The sequence below is a fragment of the Phycodurus eques genome, chromosome 5 (genome assembly GCF_024500275.1).
Source record: "Phycodurus eques isolate BA_2022a chromosome 5, UOR_Pequ_1.1, whole genome shotgun sequence".
Taxonomy (NCBI): domain Eukaryota; kingdom Metazoa; phylum Chordata; class Actinopteri; order Syngnathiformes; family Syngnathidae; genus Phycodurus; species Phycodurus eques.
This window is the reverse complement of record NC_084529.1, coordinates 8,219,781-8,239,999: the sequence shown is the minus strand read 5'-3', so window position 1 is coordinate 8,239,999 and position 20,219 is coordinate 8,219,781. Positions and strand designations below refer to the sequence as shown.

The 20,219-nt window shown below is 40.8% G+C and overlaps 1 protein-coding gene across 1 annotated transcript in view; it reads right to left on the bottom strand.

Annotated features, from left to right (window-relative positions):
- The window catches only part of spon1b (spondin 1b), a 102,742-nt gene that overhangs the window by 5,503 nt on the left and 77,020 nt on the right, over positions 1–20,219 (bottom strand). Inside the window, exons 7-12 of the mRNA XM_061677370.1 lie at positions 11,628–11,692; positions 9,802–10,003; positions 5,736–5,876; positions 5,333–5,408; positions 3,956–4,138; positions 847–1,017 (exon numbers count right to left, since the gene is read on the bottom strand). Coding sequence (XP_061533354.1) covers positions 847–1,017; positions 3,956–4,138; positions 5,333–5,408; positions 5,736–5,876; positions 9,802–10,003; positions 11,628–11,692 — 838 coding nt within the window. The remainder of the gene's footprint in view (positions 1–846; positions 1,018–3,955; positions 4,139–5,332; positions 5,409–5,735; positions 5,877–9,801; positions 10,004–11,627; positions 11,693–20,219) is intronic.

The following is a 20,219-nucleotide window of genomic DNA, read 5'->3' as shown; positions in this document are numbered from 1 at the left end:
TTTTAAATGTTTATAAGCTGTTTTTTTCCCTTTGTTTTTAAATGCTTTTAATCATGTAAAGCACATTGAGTTACCTTGTGTATGAAATGCGCTAAATAAATAAATGAGCTTTGCTTACTTTTATTCATCAATTATTGCTTATTTATCATCTGTTTAGACTACGACTTCCGCATTGGGCGCTGTTTGGTCCAATCCAATTTAAGCCCTAGTGACGTTAAAATCTAGTTCACCAATCAAACGACAAGGAAGTCACATGACCACACACAATGTCTTATGTCAACGTCTATTGGGCTTTGTGGGCATAGGTATTAAGACTAGATAAGCCACCCTGGCTAATGGACATGCCTACGTAACGACCATGTTGGGAAGGTCGTCGTTATCATTGAAGGCAACAGCGCTACTCGTGCTTACATTTAGACAAAGAAAAACAACAGGTTTCATGCATTGTACTCCACTTCTGTCACTGACATCACACCAAGACACGAGGGTGGGGGTGGGGTGGGGGTTAGATTTCAGCGATGGAAATAGGGGCTTTTCAAAAGGCAATCACTTATTTACTGATTGCTCCAAACATTTTTTATATCATTGGAAATGACTGCCAGTTTCATTGTCTTCTGCAAAAAACAAACAAAGTGTAAAATCAACTTGTTAATGAAATATGGAGTGGAGGGTGAACTAAAGGATTTAGACCTACCTCTAAGAAAAAGTGAGTCTCCATACTTTTGTCTGTGTTTGGTATGCAGTCACATTAATAAGTGAAATGAAAATAAGAGGAACAGAGAATGCCCAATTCTCAACACCCAGATAGGCACACATACAGGTACATTATCATCATAAGCGACTCACAGCATTCCTCATTGACGACACACTTCTCTGTCTCTTCTGTGTTGAGTTGGCAGAGCGATCCATCCTCTGGGTACTGTTTCACATAACGCTCTCTGGACCTGATTCCCATCCCACAGGAAACGCTGCAAGCCGACCAGCTTATCCAGTCTGACATCATGCATGCCGATGGCTCTGCACATCAGGACAGTCATGTATAAATGTTACGATTGTACATTCCACTTTTAATAGCTACCATTGCTATTTTTCGGTTAGGGAACTGAAAGGTACCACATTGTCGTCTTGCTGCAGACCAAAATAAGTACATTTGGACTAGTCGCTAAAGTGGCTTTGAGCAATGTGCCACATTCCCGCCCAATAAAGTAGTTATTTGTGTGCGGCTCTTCATTAGTGCATGTCAAAGTGTGCTAGCATATGTGTATGAATCATATTTTAAGGTCCCCTTCCATCAGTTTTTTAAATGTATTTTTTTCCTAATCTTTGACACCCTTTTATTTGGTTTTCAAGATAGTTTTGGTTGGAAGTGCCCAAAATGTCCCTTTTCTAGCTATTCTAGTTAGTCTTTTCCGCCTGGCATTTGAGACTTAGTTCTCCCAGTGTCTGCGTGGGTTTTCTCCGGGCACTCCGGTTTCCTCCCACATCCCAAAAACATGCATTAATTGGAGACTCTAAATTGCCCGTAGGCAACCAAAGAGTGGTTGTTTGTTTCTATGTGCCCTGCGATTGGCTGGCAACCAGTTCAGGGTGTACCCCGCCTCCTGCCCGATGACAGCTGGGATAGGCTCCAGCACGCCCGCGACCCTAGTGAGGAAAAGCGGCTCAGAAAATGGATGGATGGATGGATTTATTATTATTATGCAACATGTAAATAGCTTTGCTCTGATTGGATCGCTCATCTTCCCTAATTTAAATATGAAAAACAGCTTGGCTCTGATTAGTCCATATCTTGTGTTGTAATGGTGGCGCGTGCACACAAAGCGGCTTCTCTCTGTCCCGACCGAACGGTGTCTTTTGTCTTATAGGACAGAGTGTTTTAACCAGTCTTCATCAAGTCTACATGTCCCAAGGCCCAGATACAGTACAGTACTTTTGAAAATGTACAGTACTTTTGAAAATGTAATTGCAGTTCACCTCCAAGTCGGGGGTGTCGCTACGACTGCTAATGGCTCGGACACCACAGGGTGGAATTTCCTCTGCATTTTTTTTTGCCGTTTTACTTTCCTTTCCGTAACAAGGAACAAAGCAACAACAATGGCGACCGTGGAACAGTGTCCGCTAGGACAAATGGACCTAGATGACCAGATGATACGTTTAATTATGCTGCAACATTGATCGAGAAGGCGGCGGCGTAGATGGTATGTAGAACCAAGGGGCACGCCGAGTACGTCATCACAGCATGTGACTAAAACGGACCAATCACGAGAGAAGAATCTCCGCGCCGTTCGACGCACAGCAACAATTTTTGACGTGAGCGCATCAAGCTACGCAGACGGGCCGCGTGGGGCAATTCGTGATGCAAGGCGGGCGATGTCGGCCGGGCGACCGCGGGAGTATAAAGAGGCCTTAAATCGTCTTTCCGGTTTTTTCCGTAATCCAGGCATTGAACTCCATGCCTTAGGCTTTACTGACACCTAAGGGTAGAAACAGCGCACACCACATCTCGATTGAGACGCCACTGTTTCCAATGAATTGAGGGAGCTTCCATGAATGAATTGGAGTCCATCCCTCATGTGTCCGTTGTCCATTTTCTTTTGGATATTTTTTGGACTTTGATGTTTTCCACTACAGACAAATCTGTGAAAGTCAAAGGTTAGAGTGCCGAAATTTGGCCACACACTTTTGAACAAGTTAAACTTTTAAACCATGGCGCAATTCCCAAGTTATTAGAAATAGGAGATAAACATTGACTATACACTATTATCCCATTATAAATCACATTATTCAATACACTGTAAACCTGATGTGTTATAAGGATTTTCCTAAGAATGAATAAATCCAAGCATTGGGGTGTGTTTGGTGTGTATTTACACCCCTAAACAACTAAATGGAACCAGAGACCAAACCATTATGTTTTTGCAAATCCAAGCTGCTTATCTCCTGCTAATGTCCCAAAAGAAAATGGACAAGGGATGCATAAGGGATGGACTACAATTCATTCATGTAAACCGCCTCAAGTCATTTGAAACAGTGCTGTCTGTAGCGAGATGTGGTGTGTGCTGTTTCTACCCCTAGGTGTCAGTAAACCCTAAGGCATGGAGTTCAATGCCTGGATATTGTTAGGTTGGGGGGGGGGGGGGGGGGGTGGGGGGGGACGGAGGGACGGAAAGAAGACTTAGACACGTTAGCTTAGGGTTTGGGTTAAACCCCTAACCCTAACCCTTTGCTATGTTCGAAAGGAAGCACCTTTTTACCTCTTTCTGACCATATGATGCATTCCACAAAGGTTAAGGAAATGTGGTGTAAAGGTTAAAATACTGGAGCTGGTTAGAAGATTTGACTTTCTAGAGAGTCCCTATGTCATGTGATAAAAAGTGAAGGCGCTGATTGGCTGAAGACGAGATCTGTGTATCACCAATTGATTGCTATTCCTTACAGTCCCCAGATGTCTGTCACAACTAATTTGAAATTGAATTGAATCTCAAATAATCAAACTGAATGTGAAAATATATAATTTGAATTTTCATTGCGGATAAAAAAAACTTCTCTTTCAAGTTTATTGGACTTCAGTTCCAAACTAATAAATTCAATTTCAAATTATACTATTCGGATTCAGTTTTTAAATGCAACGTTTCAAATTAAACAATACAAATTAAAATTATGTTTTTGCATGCAATTATTCAAGTGTAGAAATTCCAATTCAAATATAAATGTTTCAAATTAATTTCCTGCAGGCCCATGCAGGGTATCCAAACCTGGGAATTCACCAAATGTGTGACTTACATTACTACTCATGGTGAATACTTTGATCAAATAAAGTCTAAGTGAATTTCTATTTTCTGTACTAGTAATTAAATGGAAAACTTTGCAACTTAATGGGGTTAGATCAAGTTAAAAAAGCCTTAAGTAGTGTTAATGGTGAGGAGCGTGATGTGTGTGCGTCAAGAGTACTCACCCTGCATACTGCATCCAGGCCCCATGCAGGGCTGGAAATCTTGAGTGTGGGGACACGGAACACTGAGGTCTAGCTGGGCCTTAAGCATCCTCTGCCTCATCCTTCTTCCTTTTTCACATGATGCACTGCTGCACGCCGACCAGGGAGACCAACCAGAGTATATACAAGTCTCAGGTGTGTCATCTAGGACAGAAAATAAGGATACTGGCTTGGTGGAGGCCACAAAGAAAAAAAAAAACAAATACAGTGACATTTGCTCATCTCTTTTTTAATCTCACCTTTGAAACATTGCAGCTCCAATCATGACATCACCTCAGATCAAACATTACAAGTAAACTGTGTTGGTTTATGTGTTAGCACAATCCAACTCAGTGCTCGTGTACTTTTATGAATGCACATTTCAAACTTTCAATGATATAAAGGAAATGTCACAGGACTGAATGTGTATGGCAATGTGTCCGCTGCATGAGCACTGCATGGTTTGCCTACACTAATTGGCAAGTGCAATACGGCAGCTTGGTGATAAAGTGTTGCCGCCACAAGTTAAAGTACAATCGATGCTTATGCTGTCTTTATCGTTGCTTACTTTTTGCTTCACACTCTGGTCTAGTAATATCTACTATCCTCATCACAACAAATTGCAAAAGGTTATGAAGGCTCAACATTGTAGAAATTGACTTTTTCCTAATCGTTAATTACTTTTCCAGTACAAGCCTGTAAAATTCGATTTTTTTGTGTGTGTCATAATAGAAACATATACTGTACAAATCCAAAAACAATGAAATTGGACTCGCTGCCAAATTGTTGGGCAATGAACTGTACACCTTATCTGTGCCTATGTTCAGTCAAAGCAAACAAAACAAATGTAATCAATGAGTGCTTTTTTTTCAAATTTTACTGGATCAGATTATCTCACTTATCTTTATTACAGATCTATGACTGACATTCTGTAGTATATTGTATACTGGAGCAGTACTTTCAGTAGTGTTGGGGCAGTGAGCTACATTTTTTATTTGAATTATGCATCATGTTGACTATTTATTGTCCGGGTAGTTTAGCCAGAAGCGCCTCGTCAATCTGGGGCACTAGGGCCCAGCCCCACTGGTGCTGACTCACATTGAAAAGGACAAAAGTGAATAAAATGAAAGAAAATGAAAAATAAGATCCTACTATAAAAATATTACAAATCACGTGGGGTGGGCTCATGAACAATAAGAAAGATACTGCTGAGGTAGGGCGTCAGATTCCAATGCCCTAATCAATTAACATTAAACAGAGTTACCGTTAAACCATCCACGCCAATGAATGGAAGCTGAGTCAGCCAGTCTGTTAAGTCTCATCTCCTCGAATGTGTTGGAGTGTGTGTTGATACTTTACCATTCTCAGTCGCCTCCTGACCAATGTCTGCTACAATGTCATCAATGCTGTCTGGCACCACATTACACTGCTCACCCTGTGGCAAAACAAAAAGGTAAATTGGGATGACATACGAGTAAGACCTCCAAATATCTATCGCATATCCAAAGCCAAATGACATGACATTGATTTCAAATGGCGCATACAAATTAAAACAAGTGATTCTGTGTAAAGACGACTAATCTGATTGCATTATTCTCATGACTGTGTTTGCAAATAAAACGTCTACTGTGACTTTGTATGCACATGGCTGTTACAGGTCCTTCTGAATTATGACTTAGGTTTAGCAATATCCGCTGACTGGCTTGAATATAAGGGGGGAAAAAAAGGTAATTCTGTTAAAGTAATAACAGAGACGTTTTACCTTCCTGGCGATACGCTCCACCACTACCCTGGCCACGGGCGTAATCGCCCCGCCCTCCGGGTCATAGAAAGGGCTCTGAGGGTGATCCAAACTAGTTAAAGGTCGAATTTTCTCCTGGTGAATAAGGGGCTTGTTTGGTGACTAAAAAGAAAAGCACAAAGGAAAGGTGGTCATCCATCATAAAAACCTGTTCGACAAAGGTTATTTTTGTCTACAATTGATGTGTCGAAATGAATCTGTTTGATAAGTGTAGCATATTCTCACGCTGGAAAGTAAAGCAACTAACTACTTGTGTAATGTTATAAATGACGGCTGGTGAAGGAGATAAAACAATGGTAATTTAAACGAAGGATTCAAAGAAAAGTCTATAGTCAGCCTTAATATACGTAAATATTTATTTATTTATTTATGTATTTATTTATTACCAAGCTTGGGGAAAACAACAAGGTAGAACAAGTTACCTTATTTTATTGCTACAGCATCTTGTGTTGACATAGGAAGAGAATAAAGAAGTAGATTCAAAAGCTATTTGGAAAACAAATGCTGGATAAAGACTATTTTAAAGTGGTGATTCAAAACATATACCCAGTGTTGGCGATATCCAATGTTGTTATTCGAGAGAGGAATAAGAGTAAAATGGATCATCCTCATGTACCCAAACGAAGAAGGGTTTAGGTGAAGGGAGATGAAGGAAATATTTTTCTCTCTCAAGGTTTCATTTTAGTTTGAACAAATTGAACACTTCCAAAACTTGTAGTAGTACAAATAATATTTGTCTTATTCCTCGTCAGCTGGTCTAAGCTCATAAATACACGGCCAAGAACCCAATGTATTAATATGTCACAAAACGCCGAAATGCTAGCTGTTTAAGTGAAGATGCACAAAGGCTGTTAAATGAGAAGTTCCCACTGAGAACTCTTATTAAAAGTGCATATTATCTGTGAAACGCCATTATGAACCAAACCAAAGGCTTTGAACTAAACTCTAGAATGGTTCAGTTAAGAGTTGTTAAATTAAACTATGTAAAATTGTTTGAGACTTCACTGTTGTGTCAAGATGCCAAACAGAAAAGGGGAAAGTCAAACTTTATTTTTCTTAAGTTCAGCACTTTATTTGAACACTTATTTCTCTTTTTATTTCCTTGCTCTTATTGTCAAATGCAGGCCTACTTTTACTTAGTAAATGAGAGAACATTACACAGTTGTGCTCATGTTTGCTGACCAGAGCTTTATTTTATTAGTCTTTATTATGCTCTAATATCATTATATCAGTGGCATAAAAAAAACATTGATACTATCATTTATCTTGAAAGTTTTTGGGAAAATATATTGTTCTAAAAAAAATTGCTACAGTGGCAGGCCTAAACACATAATATATTGATAGAGAACAAGAGCAATGGATAAAAAAAAAAAATGTACAAACAGTATAAAAGATTAAAGATTAACAACTGTATTAAAAATTTGCAGTGTAGTGGAACCATGAACCAAGAACCACGATGTAGCGTAGGATTACTGTGTCTTTATTCCGTGATGATAAATTTCAGGGACTCATTGTTCCAGGGCTGGGACTCTTTGTTTCCATGACAGTTGCATCCCGAGACTCACATACTCTCAAGTGTAAAATGATCTACCGTAATTTCTCGTGTAGATTGCGCACCCATGTGTCATACGCACCCCCAGAGTTGACCTCAAAATTCTGGAAAATCCTTCTACCTATGTATAATGCATTTTTACAATGCATGATTTTGCTTCTACCGATATGATCAAAACGAAGAGTCTGTATTTTGTTAGTTTTTTAAAATAATTATTCTGAAGTTAAACACTTTATTTGAACATGTAATACTTTCTTTTTATTTACGTGGTCGTATTTTGAAATTCACAGCCCTACTTTTATTTAGTAAATGAGTAAACACACCGTTGTGCTCATATGTTTGATTACCCAGGCAGAATTTGTAAGATGCGTACAATTCTTTAAAGAAAACATGAAGGGCCAGGCCAAACATTTAATTTTATTTTAATGGGATTAAAATTAAACTGTCAAGCATTTCAGAAAAACATTATCATCAAACAAAACATAACCATAAAGAAACTAATGATGGTTGTTTTTCAGTCATTAGTCGTATTTAAAAAAAAAAAAAAAAAAAAACTATTTCACAAATTCTGTCAGGGTATGTAAACTTATGAGGACAACTGTACATATATGCAGTCATACGTACCCCTGTCATATTGGAATGAAAGTATAGGCTACACTTTTCTCATAACCTCTTGGTGGCGGTGGCATATTGGATTGAAAGTGTACAGTTTTTTCATAACCACTAGATGCCACCATACATTTATAAAATGGGAAAGTCCCCCCCCCCCATTTCCCCCTATACCTATGTATAATGCGCACCATTAACTTTTGACATTTTTGGGGCAAAAAGAATGCGCATTATCCACATGAAATTATGGTATGTGCCCACATCGTTAAAGCTTATCGGCTTCCCAGTGATGAGGACTGGCTCATGGCGTATTGCCACATGAACACACGTGGTGATGTGGCTAACTACACACGTGTGCCAAGGAGATTTTTATAATGATTAGCCACATTGACTAAGAGGTTTCATGACTCAGTGCCAACCCTGTATATTTGTAGCTGTAAACTATAGTGTGTCTAAAATAGGTATTGTATAATGTGTGGAACATGTTGATGAAATAGCGGTGCAAAACTGAACTCTTTACAATGTTGTCTTGTGAGAGTTTAATCTCAATACTGTTATCTCAGACACGTACACTCAGGATCGATTAAGGAAGCAAAGGCAGCATTTACGGATGTACGACGGGGATCTACAATGGATATTGTGGCTTCTTTATTAGATATTTGATGTAAACTGTATCAATTTGTTATATGACATTGGTATGTCACCATTCTCATTACCAACAAAAATCTGATGAGATTAAAGAGCTATATCAAAACGTTGCCTTTACAAAGATGATAATGCTCAGTTTTGACTGGCACGGTCAGAAATGTATGAATTTGTAAAATATGTTTATTATTGTAGTTTGCTGTGCAGTAGAAATGAAGTGCTAAATATATAGCTAGAGTAATTCCTTGCTCTATTGCAGTTTACTTATTGCGGATTCACTGCATCGCAGAATTTCGTTTTCTCTGATAAAGTTAATAATAATTATTAGCTATTTGACAAATAGGGCTCCATTAATTTGCAGAAAATGAAATCTTAAAAAGCAATTTAAATGTACATATTTGGTATGTCACCAAGTTGCTTAGAGATGCCGTAATGTTAATGGTAATGCGGAATGCCACTGTTTGACACACAAGCAACAGTCTAGGTTTCATTAGATAAATTCACAAATATCAACCTAGCCTGACGTATGGCTAATGTACACGCTCATAGCATTATGGATATGAACAAATGCAAATAAAGAGCAATGTTTAGCTTGACTATAGTACTGTAGTTAAAAAGAGCGCAGTAAAGCTTTTTGGGAAGCAGCAGGGTTTCTGGCGGCCCGAGTTACTAATTTGTTTTGTGCTGCCTAGATCGGGTATTAAAACAACTTTTGATCCATAACAGGTGGTACAGATAGAATGAGAACGGAAACATTGCAATGTTGGTGACGTTACAATCACTTTATGAAGCAAATGGTAACAAACTCCAATAATCAAGTGCATTCTGAACACTCAAGTGGACAAATAGAATACCTGCACCTCATTAAAGTATCACTTATTGACATTGAAATCCATAGACTGTATGTAACTTTTAAATTTATATAAATAATAAAATAAATTATTGTTCAGTACTTTGCAGATTTTGTCTGTTGCGGGGGTTCAACCTGTAAACCCTGCAATAAATGAGGGGTGAGGGTGTACACTAAACATAAGTGAATCAAACTATTAGAAACACTTCTGAATACGACCAACTGGAGATAAGATGTCAAGAATACTCCACTGCAAACTACAAGTATTCATTTGGCTCCTGTGTGTTTTGGTACCACAACAGCAAGTTTCTAATAGTCACATTTGTACCAGTAAAAAAAAGGCAAGTAAAATTTTAATGAAATCAATTTACTTCATATGTGATACCGCCGTCAGTGCCGGCATCCCAGGGAATAAGATCTGTCACCAGCCGCTGGATCCAGCCACACTCCTTAGTACATAGGTCCTCCCCTGACAGCCCCACATTCCAGTCTGGACTGGGCCCGAGCATGGTCAAGAAGGACATCAGGTGGCGGGTTTGGTCGACAGAAAACTCAGCGGATGGAGCTGCTCGTCTGGTGAAGAATGAGGAGGAAATAAAAAAGAAAAGAAAGAGACAGGACTTAATATGGTACTTCCACTCATATTTTTTTTCAACTATTGATAAGAATTCTTGACAATTAAATTATGCCCAGCTGAACGTCGACCCTCACGAGGCCAAGTGACAATGACAATGGATTGATGCAATCATTGAATCACAATGAGAATTTTTTTTAAAACTACAATTGTTGTGATAATATTGGTATACTGCTTGCAAATTTATTGACCATTTTTTGACCTGTGATAATCAAAACAATAATTTCGTGAATACAGCTTCAAAAATACCTAAGGAGGAGAGGAAGTAATCTATATTGTTGTGAGTTGCAATGTACAAATAATTGACAAAAAAAATACTTGGGTAATTTATTATAGTTCATCAAGTTGTTTCAATATGGATGTCAAAACCTTTGGCATCAAGGCATTGAATACAGTAAATAGAGTTAAATATGATGAAGCAAGTGTAAGAATGATGCATGATAGCTTAAAATGCTACACAGTATAGCAATGACAAAAAGACAAGCACGTGTATTAAAAAAATGTTTTTGTTAAGAACACAAAATAGTTTTTAGATCCATCCATCCATCCATCCATCCATTTTCTGAGCCGTTTATCCTCACAAGGGTCGCGGGCGTGCTGGAGCCTATCCCAGCTATCATTGGGCAGGAGGCGGGGTACACCCTGAACTGGTTGCCAGCCAATCGCAGGGCACGTAGAAACAAACAACCATTCGCGCTCACATTCACACGTACAGGCAAATTAGAGTCTTCAATCAACCTACCATGCATGTTTTTTGGTATGTGGGAGGAAACCGGAGTGCCCGGAGAAAACCCACGCAGGCATGGGAAGTACATGCAAACTCCACACAGGCGGGGCCGGGGATTGAACCCCGGTCCTCAGAACTGTGAGGCAGACGCTCTAACCAGTCGTCCACCGTGCCGCTTGTTTTTAGATATTCGGTTTTATTCCCGTAGGCTGTTTCCAAGGTGGTGGTTGGCATTTAAGAACCATGCCATGTCTTGACTTAATAACTTGTAGTATCCATCCTTCCATCCATTTTCCGAGCCACTTCTCCACACTAGGGTCGCGGGCGTGCTGGAGCCTATCCCAGCTATCATCGGGCAGGAGGCGGGGTACACCCTGAACTGGTTACCAGCCAATCGCAGGGCACATACAAACAAACAACCATTCACACTCACATTCACACCTACGGGCAATTTAGAGTTTTCAATTAATGTGCATGTTTTTGGGATGTGGGAGGAAACCGGAGTGCCAGGAGAAAACCCACGCAGGCACGGGGAGAACATGCAAACTCCACACAGGCGGGGCCGGGGATTGAACCCCGGTCCTCAGAACTGTGAGGCTGACGCTCTAACCAGTCTTCAACCGTGCCGCGACTTGTAGTATACTGTACTTATTTTTCAATTTGCCACTGACTGGAGTTAATCACACTACCAATGAATCTTACTCAAACAGTGTCTTTCCATACATCAGTTTAATATCCCACTTCTGCTAATTTCCTGATAATTTATACAGTAATTCCAATTAACTCATAGGTGCCTTTGCCCACTGGTGAAAGTGACACAATGCAATGCTACTTACAGGTTGAGCGGGTGCCACGCTGGCCACTGAGCTTTGGTCTTAATGACAGTCAGAACTTCATCGCCCTAACCAGAAAGAACAAAAAAGAAGCAATTGAATTAAATGACAAAAACAATGCCAAACTCATTCCACATTCCATTGGTTTAAGTGTCGAGAAGAAGTTATTGTAATTGGATTGTGTTGAATATGCTCCATTATAATATCTATCTATCATTCCCGTGATGAACTTCACCCTGCAAGACACAGCACCCTGAAAGCAGAAATAATCTGCTGCTCTGACAAACTCCACAGCACATGAGATAAAATCGTGTCTCCAATTGAGCCAAAAAGTGGTAGGAGAAGAATAAGCATTTAAATGATGCGTGATTAGAACTGAATTATACAGTACAATGAGACTGAAAACAAAAGTGTGTGATATTAGCTGGTTTAACTGTTTAAGCATGTTTAAGAGTCACTATCCATCTTGTCATTGGACGAGTTTAGGGGCTCTGCGGCTTCTCTGACCTTACGTCACTCCATCCTCTATACAACACACCAATGCACTCACAGAAGCGCACATCCAGAGAGATATGCATATGAATATAGAAGGTTGGGGCAAAGATACACCATGGCATGAAGGCTCATGTGTGCGTTAGAAGCATGCTTTCTTTTGCAAAACAAATTTGTGAGCCAAAACAAAAAAGCTAAGTCTGTCATTTGATTTTCCCAATAGTGTGTAATGACCAGGTGTTCCAATATATTTTTATATAGAGCGTATTACACATGTCATGTCAAAGGCAACACGTACTTAAATAAATGTTTTGGTTTATTCCAGTAACTGTGCCACCCAGTAGGCCTGCACAAATAAGCTTTAGGTCTGATCCCCTGAGACTTGCTTTGTCATTTTGGTAAATTCCACTCTTACTTTAATGAGCTAACAACAGAATCAATAATCTTTCGATGACTTGATTGGAATGGAAACAGAAGAAACGGTCTGTTCCCTTTCAAAGATGCTAAAAATCACAATAAGTAGAGTTTTTCACTGTCTGTACACAATATTTTTTTGTTTTCACAGAAGACTGATAATACTGTGTTGTTTTGGCTATTCATTTACATGATTGAGTGCAATTTGGGGCTTAAAAACAAACAGCACAATAACAGAAAAATAATTCAGAACAATCATGCACGCTTGAGTATGTTACTACCAAAACAACAACAGCTACTTACATACATAAAATTCTAAATATGAACTATTTGTTGTTTTGCTCATTTACCAAACAGGTAAAGATCAGCTTCTTTCAATCAGGAAGCCAAATAGCCAATCATTCTACTAATTCTACATGCTCTGACCTCTTTGCTCTGAAAGGCCATTTCCCTCCAATATTGTTCACAAATCTAAAGTCTAAGTCTCTTAGTGAGGTTTTCTCCTTTGTCAAGGTAATCCATCCCACCTCACAGCTGTGGCATATCAAGATGCTGATTAGACAGCATGATTATTGCACAGGTGTGCTGGCCACAATAAAAGGCCACTCTGAAATGTGCAGTTTTATCACACAGCACAATACCACAGATGTCGCAAGTTCTGAGGGAGCATGCAATTGGCATGCTGACTGCAGGAATGTCCACCAGAGATGTTGCCCGTGAATTGAATGCTCATTTCTCTACCATAAGCCGTCTCCATAGCCGTTTCAGACAATTTAGCAGTACAACCAACCGGCCTCACAACCGCAGACCACGTGTAAACACACCAGCCCAGGACCTCCACATCCAGCATGTTCACCTACAAGATCGTCTGAGACTTGCCACTTTCTGACACAAACTGTCAGAAAGCGTCTCAGGGAAGCTCATCTGCATGATCGTCGTCCTCATCGGGGTCTCGACCTGACTGCAGTTCGTCGTCGTAACCGACTTGAGTGGGCGAATGCTCACATTCGATGGCATCTGGCACCTTGGAGAAGTGTTCTCTTCACGGATGAATCCCAGTTTAAACTGTTCAGGGCAGATGGCAGACAGTGTGTGGCGTTGTGTGGGTGAGCGATTTGCTGATGTCAACGTTGTGAATCGAGTGGCCCATGGTGGCGGTGGGGTTATGGTATGGGCAGGCATATGTTATGGGCAACGAACAGGTGCATTTTATTGATGGCATTTTGAATGCACAGAGATACCGTGACAAGATCATGAGGCCCATTGTTGTGCTATTCATCCATGTTGGCATCCAACACCTCATGTTGTAGCATGATAAAGCACGGCCCCATGTTGTAAGGATCTGTACACAATTCCTGGAAGCTGAAGACATCCTAGTGCTTGCATGGCCAGCATACTCCCCGGACATGTCACCCATTGAGCATGTTTGGGATGCTTTGGATTGGCGTATATGACAGCGTGTTCCAGTTCCTGCCAATTAACTCTATGCGAAGGAGATGTGTTGCACTGCGTGAGGCAAATGGTGGTCACACCAGATACTGACTGGTTTTCTGACCCCCCCCAGACGCCCACAATAAAGCAAAACTGCACATTTCAGAGTGGCGTTTTGTGGCCAGCCTAAGGCACACCTGTGCAATAATCATGGTGTCTAATCAGCATCTTGATATGCCACACCTGTGAGGTGGGATGGATTATCTCGACAAAAGAGAAATGCTCACTAACACAGATTTAGACAGATTTGAGATAAATTGCCTTATGGGGACTTTGAACCTTGGGACTATGACAGGAAAAGCTTGGGAGTTGGTTGGACATGATGACTAGGAAAAATGTGGACATATTGTGTGTCCAGGAGAGAAGTTGTAAAGGCTGTCAGGCTAGAAGTTTAGGGGCAGGGTTAAAATTGTTTTACCATGGTGGAAATGGGAAAAGAAAAGGAGTAGGGGTTATTTTAAAGGAAGAGTTAGCTAATAATGTCTTGGAGCTGAGAAGGCTGTCAGATCGAGTGATGAGGCTGAAATTGATGGTGTGATGTATAATTCGATTAGTGGCAATGCCCCACAGGTATGATGTGACCTACAGGTGAAAGAGAAATTCTGGAAGGAGCTAGACGAAGTTGTTCTGACCATCCCAGACAGAGAGAGTTGTGATTGGTGCATATTGTAATGTGGACATGTTGGTAAAAGAAACAGGGGTGATGACGAAGTGATGGGTAAGTTTGGCATCCAAGAAAGGAACTTCGAGGGACAGATGGTGGTAGACTTTGCAAAAAGGATGGCAATGGCTGTAGTGAACACTTTCTCCCAGAAGAGGCAGAAACATAGCGTGGCCTCCAAGAGTGGAGGTAGAAGCACGCAGGTGGATTACATCTAGTGCATACGATATAATCTGAAGGAGGTTACCGACTGTAAGGTAGTGGTAAGGGAGAGTGTGGCTAGCCATCATAGGATGGTGGTGTGTAAAATGAGTCTGATGGTGGGGAGTAAGATTAAGAAGACAAAGGCAGAGCAGTGAACTATGTGGTGGAAGCTGATAAAGGAAGTTTGTTGTGGGGCTTTTCGAGAACAGTTGAGACAGGCTCTCGGTGGACAGGAGGAGCTCCCAGAAGACTGGACCACTACAGCCAAAATGATCAGAGAGACATGCAGGAGAGTACTTGGTGTATCTTCTGGTAGGAAAGGGGAGAAGGAGACTTTGTGGTGGAAACTCAAAGTACAGGAAATCATACAAGGAAAGAGGTTAGCTATGAAGAAGTGGGACACTGAGTAGACTGAGGAGAGGAGAAAAGAATACATTATAAAGATATTTGCATATCTGTTGTTTACCAATACTGGCCACTCATGCCAGAGTAGCATCTGCTCCATTTGCACACTGATTGAGGAGTATCTGGAACATTTGCAAAACTAACATTGTCCCAGATTATCGCACTACTCGTCACTTTAAACCGCATACAATCCTTGAAGTCTCGGCGCCCTTTGCACAATGGTCAGTGCACCGGACTATTGCAATATTAGTCATTCGAACTGCTCTAAGTGCTAGAGGACTCTGCATCTTTTTGCACAATTGTCAAAACAAAACAAAAAAAAAATAATAAAAAATTTACCGGCATTACCAGATAACTAGCAACCCTTTACTGCTCAGTGACTGTTTTTTTGTCAATCTCTTTATGTCTCCAAGGTGTTCTCTGTCAATTGACTGTCTGTTGTCGTACTAGAGTGGCTCCAACTACCGGTGACAAATTCCTTGTGTTTTTTGACATACTGGGCAAATAAAGATGATTCTGATTGAGATGTGATGTAGGGTAGAGGTGGCAAATGCCAAACAAGAGGCATATGATGACATGTATGCCAAGTTGGACACTAAAGAAGGAGAACGAAATCTATTCAGGTTGGCCTGACAGAGGGATAGAGATTGAAAACATGTGCAGCAGGTTAGGGTGATTCAGGATAGATATGGAAATATTTTGACTGGTGCCAGTAGTGTGCTGATAGATGGAAAGAATACTTTGAGGAGTTGATGAATGGGGACAATGAGAGAGGAGGAGGAGAAGAGGAGGCAAGTGTGGTGGACCAGGAAGTGACAATGATTAGTAAGGGGGAAGATAGACAGGTATTAAAGAGGATACAAATGGAAAGGCAGTTGGTCCTGATGACATTCCTGTGGAGGTAGGGAAGCATCAAGGAGAGGTTGCTATAAAGTTCTTGAGCAGCTTGTTCAACATAATTCTAGCGGATAAGAAGATGCCTGAGTAATGGAGGAAAATTGTGCTGGTGCCCAGGATTATCAGGATTGACGCTTCTCACATTCAGAAATAATTAAACTGCTGGATTAGTCTGACTGAAATCAGATTTAAAGATGTAAACAACTGAATTCAACTGAAATTGTACCAACATGATTTTTTCATAGTGGAGTAAACACCACAGATTGATGATGATTATGAGAAAGGTTGATATATTGTGTGTCCAGGAGAGCAGGTGTAAGTAAGTAAGGCTAGAAGTTTAGGGGCAGGGTTAAAATAATTTTACCATGGTGTAGATGGGAAGAGAAATGGAGTCGGGGTTATTTTAAAAGAAGAGTTGGCTAAGAATGTCTTGGAGGTGAAAAGAGTATCAGATCGAGTGATGAGGCTGAAACTTAAAATTGAGGGTGTTGTGTATAATGTGATTAGCGGCTATGCCCCACAGGTAGGGTGTGACCTAGAGGTGAACGAGAAATTCTGGAAGGAGCAAGATGAAGTAGTTCTGAGCATACCAGACAGAGAGAAAGTCGTGATTGGTGCAGATTATAATGGAGCCAAGGTGATCAGAGAGGCAGGCAGGAGAGTACTTGGTGTATCTTCTGGCAGGAAAGGAGAGAAGTAGACTTGGTGGTGGAACCTCACAGTACAGGAAATCATACAAGGAAAAAGGTTAGCGAAGAAGAAGTGGGACACTGAGAGGACCGAGGAGAGGCGATAGGAATACATTGAGATGCAACATAGGGCAAAGGTAGAGGTGGCAAAGGCCAAACAAGAGGCATAAATGACATGTATGCCAGGTTGGACACTAAAGAAGGAGAAAATGATCTATACAGGTTGGCCAAACATAGGGATAGAGATGGGAAGGATGTGCAGCAGGTTAGGGTGATTAAGGATCGAGATGGAAATATGTTGACTGGTGCCAGTAGTGTGCTAGATAGATGGGAAGAATATTTCGAGGAGTTGATGAATGAGGAAAATGAAAGAGAAGGAAGAGTAGAAGAGGCAAGTGTGGTGCACCAGGAAGTGACAATGATTAGTAAGGGGGAAGTTAGACAGGTATTAAAGAGGATAAAAATGGAAAGGCAGTTGGTCCTGATGACATTCCTGTGGAGGTAGGGAAGCATCAAGGAGAGGTCGCTATAGAGTTCTTGAGCAGCTTGTTCAACATAATTCTAGCGGATAAGAAGATGCCTGAGTAATGGAGGAAAATTGTGCTGGTGCCCATTTTTCAGAACAAGGGTGATGTGCAGAGCAGTGGGAACTATCAAGAAATAAAGTTGATGAGCCACACAATGAAGTTATGGGAAACAGTAGTGGAGGCTAGACTCAGGACAGAAGTGAGTGTTTGCGAGCAACAGTATGGTTTCATGCCGAGAAAGAGTACCACGGATGCATTATTTGCCTTGAGGGTGTTGATGGAGAAGTACAGAGAAGTACATAACACAGTTACAATAAACTTTTAGAATGTTATTGAACATTGTCGACGACTTTAAAAATAAAATAAAATCAATACCCTGAAATAGGTAAACCTCTGATTAGAAGTTGTGCAGAGGCCAAATATTGTGTAGTTCAAAATTTATTTGTGCACAATGCGATATGCTCGTAATGACACTTGAAGAAATTTGAAGAATAATGGTTTTTCCCCTGTGTAGTAAATCAACGCTATTCGCGGGGGATAGGGACTGAGTCCTGCCAAAAATGGTGAAAAACCACAAGTAATCGCCGCCTCCCAACATTTTTTTGTACTTGCCCATATGAATAGTTTAAACTGTAAATATAACCAAAACTACAATCCCAAAACAATTTAATATCATTTTAAACTCTTCTTACATCATTACCCATTAAAAGAAATGGCGTAAAATGATTAGATTTATTTAAAAAAATGCACTGGAAGTATACATTTTCTTCATACCCCATAAAAATAGTCATTGTCAAGCAATAACGATACCTCCTTTGTAATAGACCTTAAGCAGAGCAAAAACACACATGGGGTGAAGACTCTCTGCAACCTCCCCCGCTAAACAGACTGTTTATAATTTTGTTTGGTCACAGAACTGCACAAAAACCCGGGATGCTGTTTTTTCCACTGATACCGATAATGGTTAACTTGCTGCCTCTCCAAGCAGATACCGATAACGAATAGTATTTTGTAAATGTATCAGGGGTAGGAGGCATGGTGGACAACTGGTTAGCACAGTTGCATCACAGTCCTGAGGAACGGGGTTCAAATCCGGCCTTGCCTGTGTTAACACAGCTTGCATGCTCTCCCCGTGTCTGCGTGGGTTTACTCCAGTCTCCTCCCACATTCCAAAAACATGCATGGTAGGTTAATTGAAGACTCAAAAAAAAAGTGTGAATGTGAGTGTGAATGATTGTTTGACTATATGTGCCCTGCGACTGTCTGGCGACCAGTTCAGGGTGTAGTCCGCCTTTCGCCCGGAGTCAGCTGGGCTAGGCTCCAGCGCCCCCCGACCCTAACCAGGATAAGCGGTGTTGAAAATGGCTGGATGGATAAGAATGGGTGCTGCGATTGGCTGGTGACCAGTTCAGGGCGTACCCCGCCTCCGCCTGAAGATGGCTGGGAAAGGCTCCAGCATGCCCGCGACCCTAGTGAGGATAAGCGGTACAGAAAATGAATGGATGGATGGAAGAATGGGTGATCATTCATGTCGTTTATTTAAATACATTTAAATTTGTGGCTCGGCGAAGAAGGGCGGGGGGTTTGGCTGTTGGTCTTGCACAAGCTGATGTCGGGAGTCATTAGTGGATGCGTGCTCACGCGAGGATGGCCAGCACGAAGGAGGGCCATTGTGTGTTTTGATCTTAATTCCATTTGTAGATTATCTAATTTATTGTCCAGTCTGCAAACGTTGGAACGGAAGATGGGTAGGAGCGGCGTTCTGCAGGGGTTGGCTGCTGTTACCTTAGATGTTAGCCCATCACGACAACCATGCTTTCGCATGCGTCCAAACTGCCCCTGCTTGAGCTCCTAAGCGAGTCTGCTGCTTCGTAGGCCGCTGTTTCTTGCCGCGAATGTGGTTGTTACAAACTCAAAATAACTGGATGATCGTAATTTCATATCCTAATTTACTGCGGATATTGACTACTTTTGGATTTGTAGGTGAAGAATTTTGCTCAAAATATCCATGACTAACACTTCCACTGCTGGCGAGTGGTGACCAGCGCGCCGCTGAATGATGCAGCTCTTGTTATCGGTCCAGTTTATTTTTTCCTATATCGGACCGATCAGTGTGACATCATTTTTTCCATTATCAGGGCCAATAAATATCGGTCTGATAATTATCGTGCATTCCTAACAAAAACTATTTTGTTAGGAATGCACGATAAAAAACTACTAAAAGCAAGGGCTTTTTATATTATGCATGGTGTACTGTATACATATTGTCATTAAAAAAAACAGTATTTTTCTGAGTAGTCAACAATGCTGAAAAGGTTCTAGAATATCATAATTGTAGGGAAAATACAGTGATGAAACTTATATTGTTCCAAAAAACAACATAAGTCGGCTTAAGATCTAATTTGCTTGAGGTCCTTTGTATTACGACAGCTGATTAGAAATATGCTTGCTGTTGACAGAACAAAGGCTATAAAACAAAGACAGGCTTATTCCTTCCCAAATCCCCTCATTAGCCCCACACTTTCCCACTGATTACTTGATCTTTTTAGAATGGAGTAATGGGAGACTCTTTGTGCAGCTGCACTCTAAGGCACTCTATCTTCCTGACTTTGTCTAGTAAAGGAAAATGAACTTGGTGACTTTACAGTTGCATCTGGACTGTGGTATAGATGTGTGACTGGGATACAACATTGAAAAATCAAACATACCCACCTACAACAGAACTGACACTTACTCACAGGAAGGGGGAAGAAAAAAAAAAAGAAAACTGCGACTGCATGTGAAGGTGGCAGGCAATGTGATGAAATCTGACATC